Below are 18,475 nucleotides of genomic sequence, written 5' to 3'. Positions count from 1 at the left end.
TAAACCCATAGAAATTATAGTACAATTATGTTAGCTATCTATTGTGTATATATATATTTTCTTCATTCTTTTCTCTTTTCCCTCATCCCAGTTGTTCTTTCCTTTTGAGCAGTTTCTTTCCCTTTCACAATATCTGTACTTTTCAGATTTGATTTACTCTTTCAGGTTCTCATAGTAAGGAAGAAATACAATGTTTACACATGTGACTCTGATTTAATTCACTTATGAGTATGGTCTCTGGGTGCACCCATTTACCTATGAAAGCCTCGAGTTATGTTTGTCAATTTGTTTTTGTTCTTTTCTGTTTAAAATAAAATAAAATTTAAAAGATATGGAACCAGAAAAAGTGGAGTTAGTATTTGAACCTGAGTCTGTCTTGCCTCTAAACCATGCTCATGTCACCATAATAAAATGTCTTTCAGAAGCCTCAGACTCCTGGTCAGAATGCCTCCAACAAATGCCTCCAGGCATGTCACAAGTGTCCAGGTAAGGATGCTCTCGCATAGACTGATGTAAAATACTTTGGAATGCACAGGTCCAGTGACACAATGTAGGCACCACAACCTAGTTCCAACTACCACTGACAAGAATTGTCAACTCAGTAGATCTTTCTACACCTGTGTTTAACCTTTATCCCAGCCTAAAACTCAGTGATAACTTCATTGGTTGAATCACTGGTTCTGAAGCAAGTCAAAGGTAGAAATCTAGATTGAAGGCCATCCGCAGACATTGATCTTTATGTGATAAGTAGCCACCTCCATGGCCTACTTCGACACTGAGTAAATTGAGCCCCTTTCTGGTTCAGGATAGAAGTCCCTCACAACTCTTTTAGAGAATACTTCAGAATTCTCCATTACATTTTAAAATTATATGTTGACTACAATTACATACTATTGTATGTAGTGTTTGTTATAAATCCCTGTCCCATCTGATCAATTCCTGCACATCTGAGGCATCCTCTAAGATGTACCATATATCCAAAACACAGATAAATTATTCCAGCTTGGGGAATGTATATTGCTTGTCTACCATCCACATTAAACAGTAAGAATTTCAGGAGAAATCAGCTGCTGTCAAACACCAAGATTTTATACTTGGGTTATTTGTTCTGTATATTCATCCATTACAGTAAATGTTCTGTCCATTTTGCATATGGAAAAGAAAACTTCCAAAGGTTAAGCAACTTGCTCCACCACAGAAAAGATGAAGGTCTGGGTTGAGGAATCTGACTTGTTAAATGACAAGTCGGTGCCATGAGAAGTTGTGTGGTGCTGCCTCCCAGGCTTCCTTGGTTTCCTGTCTTACTGATGGATCCTTACATTTGAAACCTTAGGAAGAAATTTCATGTATGCTATCAGTTATTTACATGTGTAAGTGACCACATCACAGAATTACTAGAGAATCAGTGAGATGTGCTGTAAACTAAAAATCTTGCAAACTGCTTACAAGTTCACAAGATTTGCATGTTTCTTCTTAGCATTCAATCGATGCTTAACCAATGAGTAGACACATAAAAACTTAAAGTGAACTACATGTTCAAACCTGAATCAGGACCCCAATGCCACACATGGATTTTTCTTATTCTTATTTGCTAGCAAAATGTAATTGCTGCACTTATGTAGGCAAAATCAGAAATGTGGATGGACATGTTGGAAATAATTTAGAAGAATTTAGTGATTATCTTACTCCCACCCACCTACTCTGGTATTGACTAGAGGTACCACAGAAGGCTTTATAGAAGAGGGATGAGTGGGAATGGACCTTGAGCAGTGGAGACATTTTCTCAGGTAAAAGCCAAAGAGATGATGAAACTTCTTCACCAATGGAGACATTTCCTTAGGTAAATGCCAAAAAGATGATGAAATTTCTCCTGAAATTCTTACTGTTTAATGTGGATGGTAGACAAGCAATATACATTCCCCAAGTTGGAATAATTTATCTGTGTTTTGGATATATGGTACATCCTAGAGGATGCCTCAAATGTGCAGGAATTGATTAGATGGGACAGGGATTTAAACTAAACACTACATACAATAGTATGTAATTGCAGTCAACATATAATTTTAATACAAAGAAAGTCACCACACACTCATGGCGTCATGAGACGTCCAGGCCCTGCTAGAAATCTGATGAGAAAGATCAAGAGAGAAAGCCTCAGAGAAGGAAGGACTTGATCAGATCCCCTGCTATCAGGTCCTGAATCCTGAGGACCTGAAGCAGTGCAGGTTTTAGCAGAGGTATCTAAAGGGGAAAAACAGGCAAGCGTTTTTTTAAGCAGTGTCTTGTGCTTTTGTGATCTCCCTGCCTCCAAAAAGAAACCAAGAAGGTGTTGCTGATCAAAAGGGTTCTGCTCACCATTTTATTTCAGTCAATTCTTCTTCATCTCCTGCTGTCAACTGGTGGAAAAGTTAAGATTTGCTCATAAAAAGATGTGTTTCTTATGTCAAATTATAAGTAATGCCCAGATTCTTGCCAGTAAATTTTAAGAGCCTGGCTTAGAGTATAACTTTCTTAAGAAATTTTCTGTTCATCCTTTTCAACTATGAAATCTGAACAACCTTGAATTAGAGGTCATTTCCTGTGAAAAATTAGGTCTGTGGCGAATCTTTGTAATTTAAATTGACTATATTTTCCTAGTAAAACTGAAGTAAAAGTTTAGCAGGTTTTCATCATTTATAGTTTTTTTTAAAGACAGAATATGTATATATATGAAACAAAGAAAATTACAAGTGTACAGTAGTCTGTCCACCAAAGGTTAAAATATCTCCAAATAGTTCTATATCTTAAGGTATATTTTGTATATTACATAGATCTTTAATGAAATGAAATCATAGTTTAACCTGCCTCCTGTCATTCCCTCATATATTGTAACAGGATGTAAATATTATGCCAGGAAACCTAACTCATCAAATAGATATACTAGAACATAAACAATGCTTTTTAACACAGCTCCAATTTTTCATTAATATAAAAATTTTAAGCAGCTGATCAGTGTATATTCTTGGTGTATATTCTTAACATCGAAGTTCAACTGATCAGTAATAAGAAAAGATATGCAGCCAGTAGGATAAACACACTATGCATAGTTACATCTAATGATTTCATAGACCTTTTCTGTATTGTCCATTACCTTAGGGAAAAGTTTGCCAGAATAAAATTAGTAGATCAAAGGAATGCATAATTTTAAGGATTTCTACTGTATAGTGGGGCAATTTAGCAGTAGAAATAATGAACATGCTTATTTCTACATTTGATGATTGGTATTATCATGGATAATTATAGTAAATACATGACAACTCTTCAAGTTGGTATTCAGAATTCTTTTTTATCACAGGTAATATCAGGTGCCAGAATGAAAATAAGGATCTTTGTCCACTGTTGTCAGAGCTGTTATCTCTCGCAAGACTAGAAATCTGAAAACAAAAAGCTCCTGTCTTCTGAATACTCCATACTCCTGAATATGTTTATCCCTAATAATGCCTGCTCTGTGCCCAGCTCTTTCCAGCTCACAGGTATCCCAGGGCTGGAGTCTCTGCACATCTGGCTCTCCATCCCTTTTGGCTCCATGTACCTGGTGGCTCTGGTGGGAAATGTCACCATCCTGGCCATGGTAAAGATGGAGCACAGCCTGCACCAGCCCATGTACTTCTTTCTATGCATGTTAGCTGTCATTGACTTGGTCCTGTCAACTTCTACTATGCCCAAACTGCTGGCCATCTTCTGGTTTGGTGCCCGAAACATTAGTCTGGATGCCTGCTTGGCCCAGATGTTCTTCATCCACTGCTTTGCTACTGTTGAGTCAGGCATCTTCCTTGCCATGGCTTTTGACCGTTATGTGGCCATCTGTGACCCATTGCACCATACCTCTCTGCTCACCCATGCAGTGGTGGGTCATTTAGGGCTGGCTGCCCTTCTCAGGGGTGTTCTCTACATAGGACCTCTGCCCCTGCTGATTCGCCTGAGGCTGCCCCTTTACCGGACCCAAATTATTACCCACTCCTACTGTGAGCACATGGCCGTAGTCACCTTGGCATGTGGTGACACAAGAGTCAATAATTTATATGGAATGGGAATTGGCTTCCTGGTTTTAATCCTAGATTCACTAGCCATAAGTACTTCATATGTGATGATCTTCAGGGCTGTATTGGGCTTGGCTACACAAGATGCCAGGTTTAAAACCTTAGGTACATGTGGTTCTCACATCTGTGCCATCCTCGTCTTCTATATCCCTATTGCTGTTTCATCTCTCACCCATCGCTTTGGCCACCGGGTGCCTCCTCACATCCATATCCTTTTAGCCAATTTTTACCTCCTCATCCCACCCATCCTTAACCCAGTTGTCTATGCTGTCCGCACCAAGCAGATCCGAGAGAGACTTCTCCATATTCTTAAGGCAGGGACACAACCAAAGTGATTGTACTACATGTATGGGACATATAAATATTTAATGATGATAGGAAGAAGCCCTGTATTATGGTTTGTGCCTGGATGTCCCCCCAAAGCCTCATGCAGTTATGGGGCAGGCTTCTAGAGTTTATGATTGATTCATGGTCCAATGTTGGGATTATGGGTGTGAGTGCTACACTTGCCATGGGGTGGGTAGTTTGCATACAATGTAAGGGAGGGAAAGAGGCCACTAGCTGCCTTTGCTCTTGCTTTTTTTTACTGTTTACCATCACCATGAACTGTTGCCCTTTACCATGTGCCATTCTGCCTTGGAGCCAGCTGAGTATGGACTGAAATCTCCACAAAGTTTGAGCTCAATAAACCTTTCCTTCCTTAATTTTGGGCATCAAATATTTTGTGTTGACAACAAAAGAAAAGTAACCAAGATATCCTGGGAAAAATTTCTGGGTCATACCTGAACTGTAGGGATACGGGCCTAAAGACAATCCTAAAAGTAATGTAGCATAGAGTTAAGATCTGAAAGTGGGCAGGAAGACAGGGCATAAGTTCTTGCACTACAGTTCTCTTTTTTTACTCATCTAACCTCATAAAATTTAGAACAAGACAACCAGAAATCAGTTCATTTTTATCCTTTTTGACATAATAGTTCTAATTTTTCTATGAGGAGTGCTATAAAGCACAACTTCTCAAAGGTACAGAATTTTACTGCAACACGTTCCTAAGGATGGTTTGCAAATTCTATTCAAATGAAATGTTCTAGACTTTCATTGTGTGGGCAAATTTTCCAATTCTTTTGGCTCTCTCAAAAAATACATTTGTTGAGAATGGAACAAGATGAACATCAGAAATCTTAAAATAAGAATATAGAATGGAACTTTAGTGCCTATAGGAGTTAAAGACCTTGGACAAGGCCATTTGTCCACTAAATGCCAATTTCCTAATAATACGGTTAACTGGGAGCAGGGAGAAAGAAACAAAGGACATGAGAAGAGTCCATCTCAGGAGCTCTGAAATGGTGTATGTAGCAAACAGAAGCTACACCAAAATGATGAACTGACAGAAGGAAGAAGATAATAGAGCTGACATGAACACAGATAAGTCAAAGGGGATGCAGGTAAGTGACAGTCCTGTGGTGGTCATAAACCTTGAAATTATTTCAGCTACTTCTGGAGAAATCTTATTGTTTTTCTTTATTATGATATTTGGACTTCTCATCATATTGCTTATTGATCATAAAGATTTCATAATGAAAATATTATTTCAGGTCTGAAACTTACAGAAATTCTGTAGTAATATATAAAAAGTAGAATGAAGAAATCACTTCCAAATCTAGTACCCTAGAATAATGATTATTCTCATTTTTATTAATGTTTCATATTATCATTTGACTTCCTCAGGCTACAAACCATAGCAATACTTTAAAAGTCTCAAATGGCTAATGTTGAATTAAAAATTAAGTCACTTTGGCATTCTGGAGCATATAATCTAAGAAACAGAACTAAACTATGAGCCTCATATCATCAGAAAAAAGAAGTATTATTTCTCTATCACTTGTGAAGAAGTAGTGATCTCCTTATCTTATTAAGTTCTCAAGCCCAGTGCCAAAGTTGAGTGTAAATGTTAGGGAAAGTGAAGGTTTCTATGAGTACAATTTTAATGCCAAATGGAAGCTACTGACTTCTACTTGGAGTTGAAGAAAATATACTACAGAAGCCTCAGAGCTAGAAATTTATTTTAGTGTGATCTGATCATAAGCCTGGGCATAGGAAAAGATGAAGAAGGGAAATGATCAGGAATTTTTGACACAGTTCTTTGTCATTATGCCTAATGTCCATTCATAGCATGTAAAGCAGAGAGTATATGCAAAGATTTTAAAATATGACCTTAATTACATCCAGTTTGATTGTTAAGAATTCCTGGCAGAATAACATCATAAAACCCATAACAAGGCATTTCCCCCTAGGTGATCTGCTGAATACCCCATAAACCAAAACCAAAGAACAATCATCTCTAGTGTCTTCATCTTCATGTGGTAATTAATGGGAGAAAAGAGAGAAAATGCTACCCTTCTATATTCTTCCACTCCATCTGGGGGAAACAGCTCATGACAACATCCAATCCTGTGAGATTCAGGATATAAGCTTAGTTGTATCACAGAGTTTATTCCTATTATCTGTAATTCTGGATGGACTCTCTACTAGTGAATGGTTTATCTCAGAAGAGGGTAGAATGGAATAAGCACTGGAGATAAATCCAATATTTAATATCTTATTCCCAAAATCTTGTTTCCCCCTCATACAAATATTTCTATTCCTTTTCTACAACCAACACTCTAGGTGAGAATAAAAGACACTATCATCAACCTGACTGGGACACAGTTGAGGGAGAAAGTATCCTTGTGGTTACTTGTGAAGGACAATATTATACAGATATTTTAGGATCTGTGCTCTGAAACCCAGGTGTGGTGTACATGCCTGTAATACCAACACTGAGGAGATTAGGAGCCTGAGGGAGGAGGATTGCCATGAGTTCAATGCTAGCCTGGATTATATGGTGAGTTGAAGGCCAGCCTGAAATATACAATAATCCATCACACAATAAATAAATAAACAAATAAAAAAAGGAATCTCATGTTCTCAAATCATAAAAGGCAGAGATGGACCTGAAAGAGAATCTTTCAGATTTTTGACACGTTTTGATTTAAACCCAATTTCTCTGTCCTGGACACAGACATGAAAAATAGATTTGTCAGAAGGATTCAATGAGTTAAATCCAAAATTTTTCTATACTGCCTCAAACATGAAGAAAAAAACAACTCGTAACTTAATGGTCTGTACCATACACTGGAGGACCTTCGGATACAAAGGATGATAAGGACAGATGAGAAACTGGAAAAAGTTAGAAGGAAACTACAGAAAATGTCCTAATAAACACTCGTGAATGCTCTGGCCTCATCTCTGGAAAAGACTTGATGTTTGTTTCTCTGCAAAACCCAAAATCTAACCCTAATCCTAACCCTAACCCTAACCCTAACCCTAACCCTAACCCTAACCCTAACCCTAACCCTCACCCTAACCCTAACCCTAACCCTAACCCTAACAACACAACCAACTTTCTTCTACTTCCACTGGCTGCCCACACACTCGTGTGCATCAAGGATTTTCAACTGCACTGACACATAGTTAGGGTTTTGCAATGGTAAAGGACTAAATACTTCTAAACATTTCCTTGTGTTTCAAGTAAGCCTATATTCACAAACCTGATTGCACAAACATGTGCTTTACCTCAGGTATTTTTCCTGGCATAAAACAGAATGGGGCATAGAGTAAAAATAAAAAGAAGTTATAGAAGATAGTCACGTCCAGCAAAAGCCAATCAAATTTAATGATCTTAGACTACATTATAACTACTCAAGTTTCCCTTAGTAGTGCAGGATGGAGTGGGCTCTTACAAAATTGCCACAGTGGCTGTCATATAGAGGGATGCCCTCTGCCTTCTTGTTCCTTAGCTGACGTAGATGTGTCTTATACTGATATTTATGGTACCTCCTCATATTGTAACTTGTGGGCACTGACAACCACCTTGTAGGCTCTCTAGTACTGCCCATTCACTGAGATTGCAGTCATGCTTCCATAGGTCCCTGTGAGGAACTTTTCTACATCTTCTTGACATCATCCCTTCATCCTGGCTGCAGGACTCTGTGAAATCTAGCCAATATTATCATTCTATTGCTCTCTCAGGCAAATTTTGTCTCATGTGCCCCAGGACAGGAGTGCTTGAGATGCACATCTACATGCCTGAGAACTTTGGGAGCCTTAGGGTGAGGGGGAGGGAATATGGTATCAAAAAAGGAAGAAAAACAAGATAGAAAGAAAAAGAAAGCAATGGAAAAAAGAAAGAAAGAAAGAGAGAGAGAGAGAAAGAGAGAGAGAAAGAAAGAGAGAGAGAGAAAGAAAGAGAGAGAAAGAGAAAGAAAGAAAGAAAGAAAGAAAGAAAGAAAGAAAGAAAGAAAGAAAGAAAGAAAAGAAAGAAAGGAGAAAAAGTCCCTCCTTCTGCCAAATGCAAAGGATGTTTGTGCTTAACCTAACCAGATGCTGGGTAGAAAGCCCTATTTGCTACCTCAGATCTTCTTGTCACTCTTTTTTGTATTTCTTGATCAAGACTTTTGAATTCTAAGCCAAAAATTTGGTATCTTTGTTCTCTGGCCTGATTTGAGCACTTCTTGAGCTCAAAGATGAGTCCAGGATTTGAAGCCCAAATGGGAGTGGTCACAGGAAAAAAAAGAATGCCCTAAGGAATGCTTGATTCTCTTACAGCTACACAAACCACCATGTTTTGAGATTCACAGTAAAAGATTAAAAACACTCTCAGAGGAAAATTATATCTGGGTGGGTATTTTGATATTGAGTAAACATGTCTAACACACTCTGAAGTGCAATGTTTTATCTTCTAGGACTGAAGGAAAACTCACTTTAATAAGATCATGTCCATTCGTCTCCCTGAAAAGCTCAGAGCAAAGGCCTCTTCTCTCCTGAAGCAATGGGCCCCCATTAATTAGTTTTCTAGGCAGCAAAAGTATATACTGGCCTTTGGAGCCCCACTTCCAAGTTTCAGACTCTTGGCCCCATAGTTTCATAGAAGACTCTGGTCCACTTCATGCTACAAGAAACAAGTCTCTCATTTCGGCATGTTTTGCTCTCCGTACAATTTAGTGTTACCATCCTTTATAAATCGTGCACTGTTTACCATTTCTGATTGCCTGATCAGTTAAATGGTTTAATGCTCAGTTAAAATGGAGGTTTTTTGAGGACTGTGTTTCTCTTTCCTATCTTCATTTGCTAATCTCCCAAAGTTATATTCATGGTCTAACGCTTCTCCTAGGGAGGCATAATAAGAGGCCCTGGCTGCTCTGATATCCTTCACCGGCTGTGTTCTAGAAGAACAGTATTGTCCTTAAGAAATGCCTCTCCAGAAGATCTGGAAATGTACATCTAAGTTTCAAGGGACCCAGACTTCTGGAAACATTACCTGACCAAAGCAAAACAGTAGTGTGACTTCAGTGTCTTAAAAAAAATTAATCTCTTCTTTAGAAAATAATAAAGCTGGTTGATTACTTTTGGTTTTAGTCACTAGGGAAACTGGATCACTAGATTTTTGTTTTGGTTTTGTTTTTGTTTTTGGAGACAGGGTCTCACTTTGTAGTTCAGGCTGGCCTGGCATTCATGGCAATCCTCCTGCCTCAACCTCCCAAGTGCTGAGATTATAGGTGTGTGTCACCATCCCAGCAGATCACTAGTTTTATACAAATGAAATCAAGACCAGACAGGGTATCAGAATAATTATATTATTAGTAATAGGGGTTTTGGGTGAGAATTCTTCTGCAAAGACTTCCTGTGGCCATTTCTTCTGACATGTCAACTTCATTGGGCTGAGAAACACCTAGTAGATTAGTGGAGCATCCTCCTGGGTGTGTGTGGGTGGGTCATGCAGGTGTGATCTCGGGTCTGATATCCGGTCCCTTGCCTATCCCTCTCCAGTGCTGTTCCCCTTCTCTGCCTCCCAGCCATCATGAACTAAGCAGCTGTGCTCTTCCACCCTTTTCCGCCATGTTTCTGCCTTAGGGCCAGCGGAGGATAGACTAAAGATCCAGCAACTGTGAGCTAAATCAAAGCTTTCTCTCTTTAAGTTGGGAATGCTGGGTGTTGTATCCAGCCAAGGGAAAGGTGACTAATACACTTCTTGTCCAATGCTGTTTCCTCGTTCAGTCCTGATTGGTAAAGAACGATGAATAGAGATGATGAAGATGAGTGATCAATAGGAAAAAGATAAATTTCACATCTTGAATAGGTCAGAAAGAAATATATATGATCGAATAAATAGGTGGACCAGTGAAAGGTAAATGGCAGACAGGCAGGTAGATGAGCAAGTACACAGATTTTCATTCAGAGGAGCCACTTTTATCCCAATTTTGTTTGTCCAAGACTTATCAGATGTATCTAACATGTGAGAGTGTGGTACTATGTCATTTTGAACAAGCTGGGACTGTGTTTCCCAGAGCTTTTTCCCCCTGTGATTTCCAGCAAGTTCTGGCCTGCAGAGAGATTTTTTGTGACATTGGAAGGCAAAAATGAAACAGCAATCATTCTTCTCTGGAGGTTGATATAGAACACCAATTGCTGCCATAGCTCATTCTCCTAGTCACTGATTTGTAGGTTCCCATTGTTGGTATCAAGTGCTATCTTTCCCACCCAGTCTCTTCCTCCATTTCCCCACGTCCTATACTTGTGAAGCTCTATGCTGAAGGGTTCCTTTGCTAAGTCATCTTTATTAAGGTGTGGATAGAAGTGAATTCTAGGCTGCTCTTGTGGATTCCAGTACATCCTTGGTAATTGCTCTTCATTCTTACACTCCCATCAGTCCTTGCCCATGTTTTCTTCCTATTGCTCATGATTACCTATGGTCTAACATCTGCAGTAAAACTCTCATTTCATGTTATTTAGTGTCTCTGCCTCGCTGATCAAACTTGACATATGAGGCTTCTCTTCATAACCACCCTTACCCAATCAAAGGTGAAAACAAAACCTATAGTCAGCACTACTCTGCATACCTTTTTAGTAGGGGTATAAATTCAACTCTAATGATTCATTATCTTCTTGTCCTATATTTATGTCAGTGAGAATGGCATCTATCCACAGTGCTAGAATATCTCACTTTTGAAGGCTACTTTCCCCTCTCAGAGTACTGCCTAGAAAGGGGATCATTCATGAATCTTTGGTATTTATTCCCTTGAAGAGCTAATGTACTGGGGAAAAGGGCTTCCCTGTTGACCTCTCTTCTGAGACTAGATCGCCTTTTGAATACTCCCAGTAAGCGTTATACATCTCCATTCTTCTAGACAGGAGTCTCCCCTGCATGTAAGCAAGTTCACTCCTCATTTAATGTGTGTCCGGGTCCTCAGATGTGCTTCAGCCTGGTACCCTCCACAGTTCCTGAAATGTAAATGGGTAGGTAGATGTGGAACAAGGCTGCTACCACCTTGTTCTACCCAAGAATTTTCTACACAGATACTGGAAAGTGTTTCACTTTACAAATCTAAATATGGGTGCTATCAATCAAACTGACTGATTCTACCTTTTATTTAGGTGTCATTAGTCTTGAACAATTGTGAGGGATGAAAAAACAAATTTATGTCAAGCCAACAACTTCCTTTGGCAGAGCAAATAATTCAAAAGTATGGCCCAGAGAACAACAGCCAAACATTCTCATACTTGGTATTGTTTCATGTACAGAGGGTTGGAAAGAAATGTAAGAGGACCCAAAACAAAGATGATTTCATCTGCTTTAAAAAGTCAGCATTTCATGTTGTATGTCTGTTAATGTTTCCCTCCTTTTATCCTTAAAATAAAAAAAAAAAAAATAAAAAAAATAAAAAGTCAGCATTTCTACAGGACTCACTGGACTACAGTGTAATGCCCAAGAATTCTATCCCATTTCAGAGAGAGCTGGAGACAATTTCTAAAGTGAATGTTTGTTCAAATAAAAGCTATTTTTACTTGTAATACCACACTCACTACTTCTTAAACTTTATTCAAGCTTGAGCTCCACCTTCTGTTGAGTCATATTTGGAAAATCTTGTTTACACTAGAAAATACTTCAGCCCAGTTGCATGATGACTGGCATCTCAAGGATGCAATAGTAAATACCTCAATGTAGAGAAGTATTTACTGTGAACCAGAAAAGCTACCAGCTGAAATAAAACAGAAGTTGCCACACAAGACTCTCCAAGGGAAGCAGAGAGTCACAGTGTATCACTGCCAAGTTGCCTGAGTTTGGTGTGAGCAGAACACCCATACCAAAAGCAGATATATTACACGCAGACAGAAAGAGACAACAGAAACCTAAAATTCTTAACCTGCCACCTAACTCACAATTCCTGCCAAGGCTCAGTGAGACTATCTGGGACAGAGGGAGGCTCCTCAGTGTGTGACCCACGTGTACCACAGCTAAGGGACGCCAGAAAGCAGCCCACCCTGGATTTTACACCTTGGAGCAACATGGGCTGAAATATTGAACAACATTCTTTTCACTGGGAGATTAAAACAGAGCCCAGGCTGTTCTGATAAAACCTTTCCTTCCTAGATACTGCATTCTTAGCACATTTGCAGTTTTTGAGAATTACAAGTAAGCAAAAGGGAAAACTGAGTCAATCCAAGAACCACTGCAAAACTATCCTGCACTGGAAAGAGGGCCCTATGCCTTAGGCAATGTATGCTACCTAAGATTACAAGGGTATAACTGCAGGCAAGCAGTGATATGCCATTTAGAAAGTGAAAGGCTAATGTCAACTGCAGCCATCATTTATTGAACATCTAAATTTTTGCCAGCTAATAAACTAGGGACTTTCTTATTATAATAAAGGACAGGGGCTGGGGATTTAGCTCAGCGGCAGAAGCGCCTACCTGGTAAGCGCAAGGTCATGAGTTCGGTTCCCGGTACCAGAGAAAAAAACCAAAAAAAAAAAAAAAATAATAATAATAATAATAATAATAAAGGACAAGCACATCTTTCTGATTTTTATATCTACATACCTCCTTCCTTGTAGGTGATATTGCTGGTAATTGCAGGAACTTGGAGCATGGAAGGTTAGCTAGTGTCTAGACAGTGAAAGAAGCAAAAAGTTATTTATTAATAGCCAAGAGTCTACCCACAATCCTCTGCAAAACTCCAAATTAGTCACCAAAAAAATCAAGCTACAGCCAAGTACATGGTAGAATAGGAAATTAGGGTTGAGCTGAGACATTAAGAATTGGATCTTGACACTCAGCCACCTTATCTTTGACCAGGGGCTAACTGTGTTTACTGGAAGAAGGATAGCCTCTTTAATAAATGGTGCTGGAAAAACTGGCTCTGTACATGCCAGAGACTAAAACTAGACACATGTCTGGCTGGGGACATGGCTCAGCTGCACAAGCGCCGGCTCACACGCCCAAGTTCTTGAGCTTGATTCCCAGTACAAAAAAAAAAAAAAATGACACATGTCTAACACCATGCACTAAACTAAAGTGAAAATGGATCAGAGATTTAAATATTAAAATAGAAACACTAAATCTACCAGAAGAGAAAATAGCTAACAGTCTTGAAGACATAGTGGTAGGCACAGTCTTTAGGAACAAAACCCAAACTGCACAGGAAACACTTCAAAGAAGCAACAACTGGGATCTCATCCTATTAAAATGCTTTTGTGCTTCAAAAGAAATCGTCAATAGAGTGAAAAGACAACTCACGGAATTGGAATACATTTTAGCTAACTGTTCCTCGGACAAAGGACTTATATTTAGAACATATAAAGAACTGAAAAAAATCAGACTCCCCAAATTCAAAGACCCAATCTAAAAATGGCCATCTGAGATGAATACACACTTCTCAGCCGAAGAAACACAAATGGCAAATAAATACATGAAAAAATGTTCAACATCATTGGTCATTCTAGAGATGCAAATGAAAACAACACTGAAATTTCATCTCACTCCAGTAAGAATGGCTATCATCAAGAAATCAACGAATAGCAAATGCTGGCAAAGCTGTGGGGAAAAAGGAACTCTTCTCCACTGCTGGTGGAAATGCAGACTTGTGCAACCACCACGGAAATCAGTGGAGATTCCTCAATAATTAGGATTAGAGGTCCCACTTAACCTAACCATTCCCATTCTCGGTATTTTCCCAGAAGAATTAAAGATATCATACCACAGCGATATATGTGCACCCATGTTTATGGCAGCACAATTTGTTATAGATAAATCTTGGAAACAACTCAGATGCCCCTCCACTGTGGAATGGATAAAAACATTGTGGTATTTTTATACAATGGAGTATTACTCAGCTATAAAGATAAACTCAAGGCTTTTATAGGTAAATGCATGCACTAAATATAGAGACTATACACAGAAGCAAAATAAATCAGACCAGCATGCGTAAACACCATATTGTCTCCCTAGTCTAAAAACCTGAAAGAGTAAATAAAACAGAAAGGTACAATAGATATTGTGAAAGGGAAAGAAACTGCTCAATAGGAAAGAACAACTGGGATGATGGAAAGAAGAAAAACAAGAAAGAAAGGAAAAAATATATGTATATATACACAAGATAGCTAAGATAATTGTGCTACTAATTTTTATTGGTTTATTGAAAGGAACAGTTAATATTTAATTGTTTGATCAATTTTGCATACCTACATCTGATAATCTGAGCAACTATTTTGAAGATAACAATAAGTCATGCAGTAATACAACTACTGTTGATTTCCTATCACCTTGTTTTGAAATTCTGTATTGTTTTTATAGTTTTTCTGATGCTTTGTTTTTGTCTTTGTTTTTGTTATTTTTTTGTTTTTTTCTCTTTAAAATAAAAGCAAAAATAAAATTATGTAAAAAGAATTGAGTTTTGATGGCCAGTGATATAGTCCAGCAGCATAACACCTACGTGGCAAGCACAAGGTCCTGAGTTTGATTCCTGGTACCAAAAAAAGAAAAAAAGTTTTAAAGAAGTATTGAGTTTTTGAGAAAGAAGGTGGAAGAAAACTGCAGTATCTAAGTATCTTTGTGCTAGTCTCTCTCCTGGTCTTCTACCATATTATATTTTTCTGATCCTATAGTGCTTAATATATTTAAGACCTCATCAGTTAAGGCCTAATAGTCAGATGAATGTAGTATTATATAAGTTCAGATAGATGAAACAGTTGTATATCATTCATGGAGTTACAACTAATACAAATAGGATGTTATTGTCTTGATGCTTCAGAGGAAAAAAAAAAGTCTTAGGTTCATAAATAGCTATTGGCTCCACCAATGATGCAAATCAGATGCCAACAATGGGTTGGCAATCTCATTAAGAATCAAATATTTTGGTATTTATTTCTCTGTAAACTGACACTATGCCTTGCATATTATTTCCTTAATGCTTCATGAGGGGTTCAGATAGATGAAAATACTCAAATGGACATGAAGATAATTTACATTTCTTCTAAACAGAGTCATCTAAAGCCTGCCCATTCTGGAAGTTTCAGATCAAACGTAAAAGTTGAATATGTACTTTAGAGAAGAGATCATCTAAAGTTTGTTAATGAACTCCTGAAAGCATGAAGATGTATAATTTTTCTAACTTAAATTTACAGCTAGGATCTTAAGTAAAAATAATCCCTAGGTATTATTAAATATTGAAATTTTAAAATAAAACAGAATGTCAAGATGGCAATGTAAAACACAGTAGGCTTTATTCCTCCACAAAAATACAGACACTATGGACACTATCTATTATCTACAAATCAAAATAGTATTAAGAAGCTTGATCACTTATGAATCCCTAGCAAACCAGTGAAACCAAACCTGGAAAATATTTGAAAGGAAAGGATGGGAATGGGGAAAAAAAAAGAACCAAGATATATCATGTACAGGTACAAATTCCCTAAAATAAATGTGATGATTTTGTATACCTAAATTGTACTAATAAATTTAAATTCTACATTGTAATGGGAAAACAAAAGAAAATATATACATAATAGGACTCTAGTGAGATCAGCAGACCTGAGATGCTGGGAGATGGTTAGGAAAAATGAAAGGTAGGAGCCATCAGTATCAGCCACATAAGAGGAGCCACTATGTCCTCAGCAGCCTGAGATGCAGGACCCTAGTCAACAGCTATTTCTGCTGGAAGACCGAACAAGAGCTCTGAAGGCTTCAGGAAGTCCCTCAGTCACACACTTCATTTCTTGCTGTCCAATGTCTGGAGGACTAGGGCATTGGAGATCCATTTAAACTGTCACCTTCCTCTTGTCGCTAAGGTTAGAACTGGCCTGAGGAGTTAGTACTATTTTGATTCTTACTGCATAGAGGGACCCAGAGAGGCTGAGCCAAGCTATAGAACCACATTTTAAAGTTTTTCGTTCTTGAGGCACATTTTAAAATCACTCAAAAACCACTAGCTGAAACAAGGGTAATATTAGCAGTGTGAGAAAATATACCTCCCATAATAGAAGACCAAGAGAATAGACATTGGAATAATAATACAGTCTATCACAACTGCAGGTTATAACCACCTATCTCAGAAGGCTCAGCTTTAAGATGGAAAGATGTTAGTGCTGTTTTTACAGTCCATATTTTGAAGATGCTAATATCTACCTGTTTATTCAATAAATATTACTAAGTTTTCTGGAAACACAAAACATGCCTGGGAAAAGTCATAACATTAATTGGTGCATTTAGTATACATTTATACATGAGTATAGGTCAAAAAGAATGTGAAAGTTTATTTAATAGAAAGCATAATTCTCCCAATAAGTGAAGCTGTCCAACTGTAGGGAATACAACTTTGAAATATAAGCTTAAAAAGTGGCAGAGGTTAGAGATCACTTATCAGCAAAGATCATAAGGGTAGTTTCAGTATTAGACAAGATATAGTCTTTTGAGTCATCAACTTTATGGTTCAACTCCTCATTCATATTCCAGATGAAGTCCAACCCAAAATCTCAGTAGCCAGAGCAGATATATTTCCTTTACATACATGACAATGTCCCTCTGGAAGGTTATTTGTCTTCCTTAATTATGCGATGAGTCAGTTAAAGTGGAATGATCAACCTGCACATACCCGAACAGATTACAAGCGCATACTTGTGTCATGTGACTGGTACATCTGTGAGAAATGAGAACTCATGCTCCTGTCATAGAAAATTGTCAAAGATGAAACTGCAATTATAGTGAGGTTTTTTTTTTCTCTCCAACTCAATCCATCATCGACTCAGTATTCAGCTGGCGTGTAATACATGAACTATCCATCTACACACCCTTTCTCTGGAATAGACTGAGCACATGATCACGAATCTGCTTAGTCTTGACACCATAGATGATGGGATTAATCATGGGTGGGAACAAAAGATAAAAGACAGCAAGGAGTATGTGGACATGAGGGGCAGCCCGGCGAGCCACACGATGCATGACTGAGGAGATGACCACAGGTGTATAGGTTGACAGGATAGCACCTATGTGAGACACACAGGTCCCAAAGGCCTTGTAGCGGGCTTCCTGAGAGGCAAGCTGGAGAACGGCCCGAAGGATGAAAATGTAAGACAAGATAACAAACAACAGGTCCAATACCACAATAAACATGGCCACAACGATGCCATAGACATTATTGAAGCGGGTATCCCCACACGCCAGCCTGACCACAGCCATGTGCTCACAGTAGCAGTGAGCGATCTCTGGGCCTCGGCAGTAGTGGAAGCGTCGGAGTAGAAATGGGAGTGGAGTCATCAGTGTCACAGCCCGGGTCACAGCAGCCATGCCAATCTTGATAATTAGGGGCTTTGTCAGGATTGTGGTGTAGTGTAGTGGCTTGCAGATGGCCACATAACGGTCAAAGGCCATGGCCAGCAGCACTGCTGATTCCATGATAGAGAAGGAGTGAAGAAAGAACATCTGGACCAGACAGCAGTAGAAGTTGATCTCTTGGTCTCTGAACCAGAATATGGCCAGCATTTTGGGCAGTGTTGTAGAAGATAGGACCAGGTCAATAGTTGCCAACATGGCCAGGAAGAGGTACATGGGTTCATGGAGGGCTGCGTCAGCCTGGATAATGAAGAGAAGAGTACAATTTCCCAGCAGGGCCAGAGTGTAGGCAAAGCAGAAGGGAATGGACATCCAGATGTGCAAGTGCTCCAAACCAGGGATTCCTATCAACAAGAAGGCCCCTGGATGGGTTGAGGTAATATTGGAGACTGACATGACTCCTAGAAACTCTGCTTATTAATTTTTACGAGGTTCCTTCACTTTCTATAGTATATGTAATAGAGCTCAAATTCTAGTATCTCACCTTGGGGCATTACGGCTTATTTGCATGAGATAGTAGTCCCAAGACACATGGGGAAGAATAACCCCTGTTTCCTGTATCTCACTGAGTATGTAAAACAGTAAATATCCATAGAATTGATGTCATAAGACAACCTTTGTAAAGGAATGAGGAGTAAAATGTATGTTCCATGTTTGAGATGTCAGGAAACCTTGGAAGTAAAAAAGAAAAT

At 38.7% G+C, this 18,475-nt stretch overlaps 2 protein-coding genes across 2 annotated transcripts; one reads left to right on the top strand and one right to left on the bottom strand.

Annotated features, from left to right (window-relative positions):
• The first annotated feature begins 3,460 nt into the window (after positions 1-3,460).
• On the top strand, positions 3,461-4,414 carry LOC102021873 (olfactory receptor 52M1-like). Its single transcript, XM_005380465.2, has one exon. It carries the CDS (start codon positions 3,461-3,463, stop codon positions 4,412-4,414), a length of 954 nt encoding a protein of 317 aa, XP_005380522.1.
• A 12,820-nt stretch (positions 4,415-17,234) lies between these two features.
• On the bottom strand, positions 17,235-18,179 carry LOC102015309 (olfactory receptor 52K1). Its single transcript, XM_005380048.2, has one exon. It carries the CDS (start codon positions 18,177-18,179, stop codon positions 17,235-17,237), a length of 945 nt encoding a protein of 314 aa, XP_005380105.1.
• Between the last annotated feature and the right edge of the window lie 296 nt (positions 18,180-18,475).

This window comes from Chinchilla lanigera, unplaced genomic scaffold, assembly GCF_000276665.1.
Source record: "Chinchilla lanigera isolate Chin_1 unplaced genomic scaffold, ChiLan1.0 scaffold00013, whole genome shotgun sequence".
NCBI classification, from domain to species: domain Eukaryota; kingdom Metazoa; phylum Chordata; class Mammalia; order Rodentia; family Chinchillidae; genus Chinchilla; species Chinchilla lanigera.
This window is presented reverse-complemented; position numbering and strand designations above follow the sequence as displayed.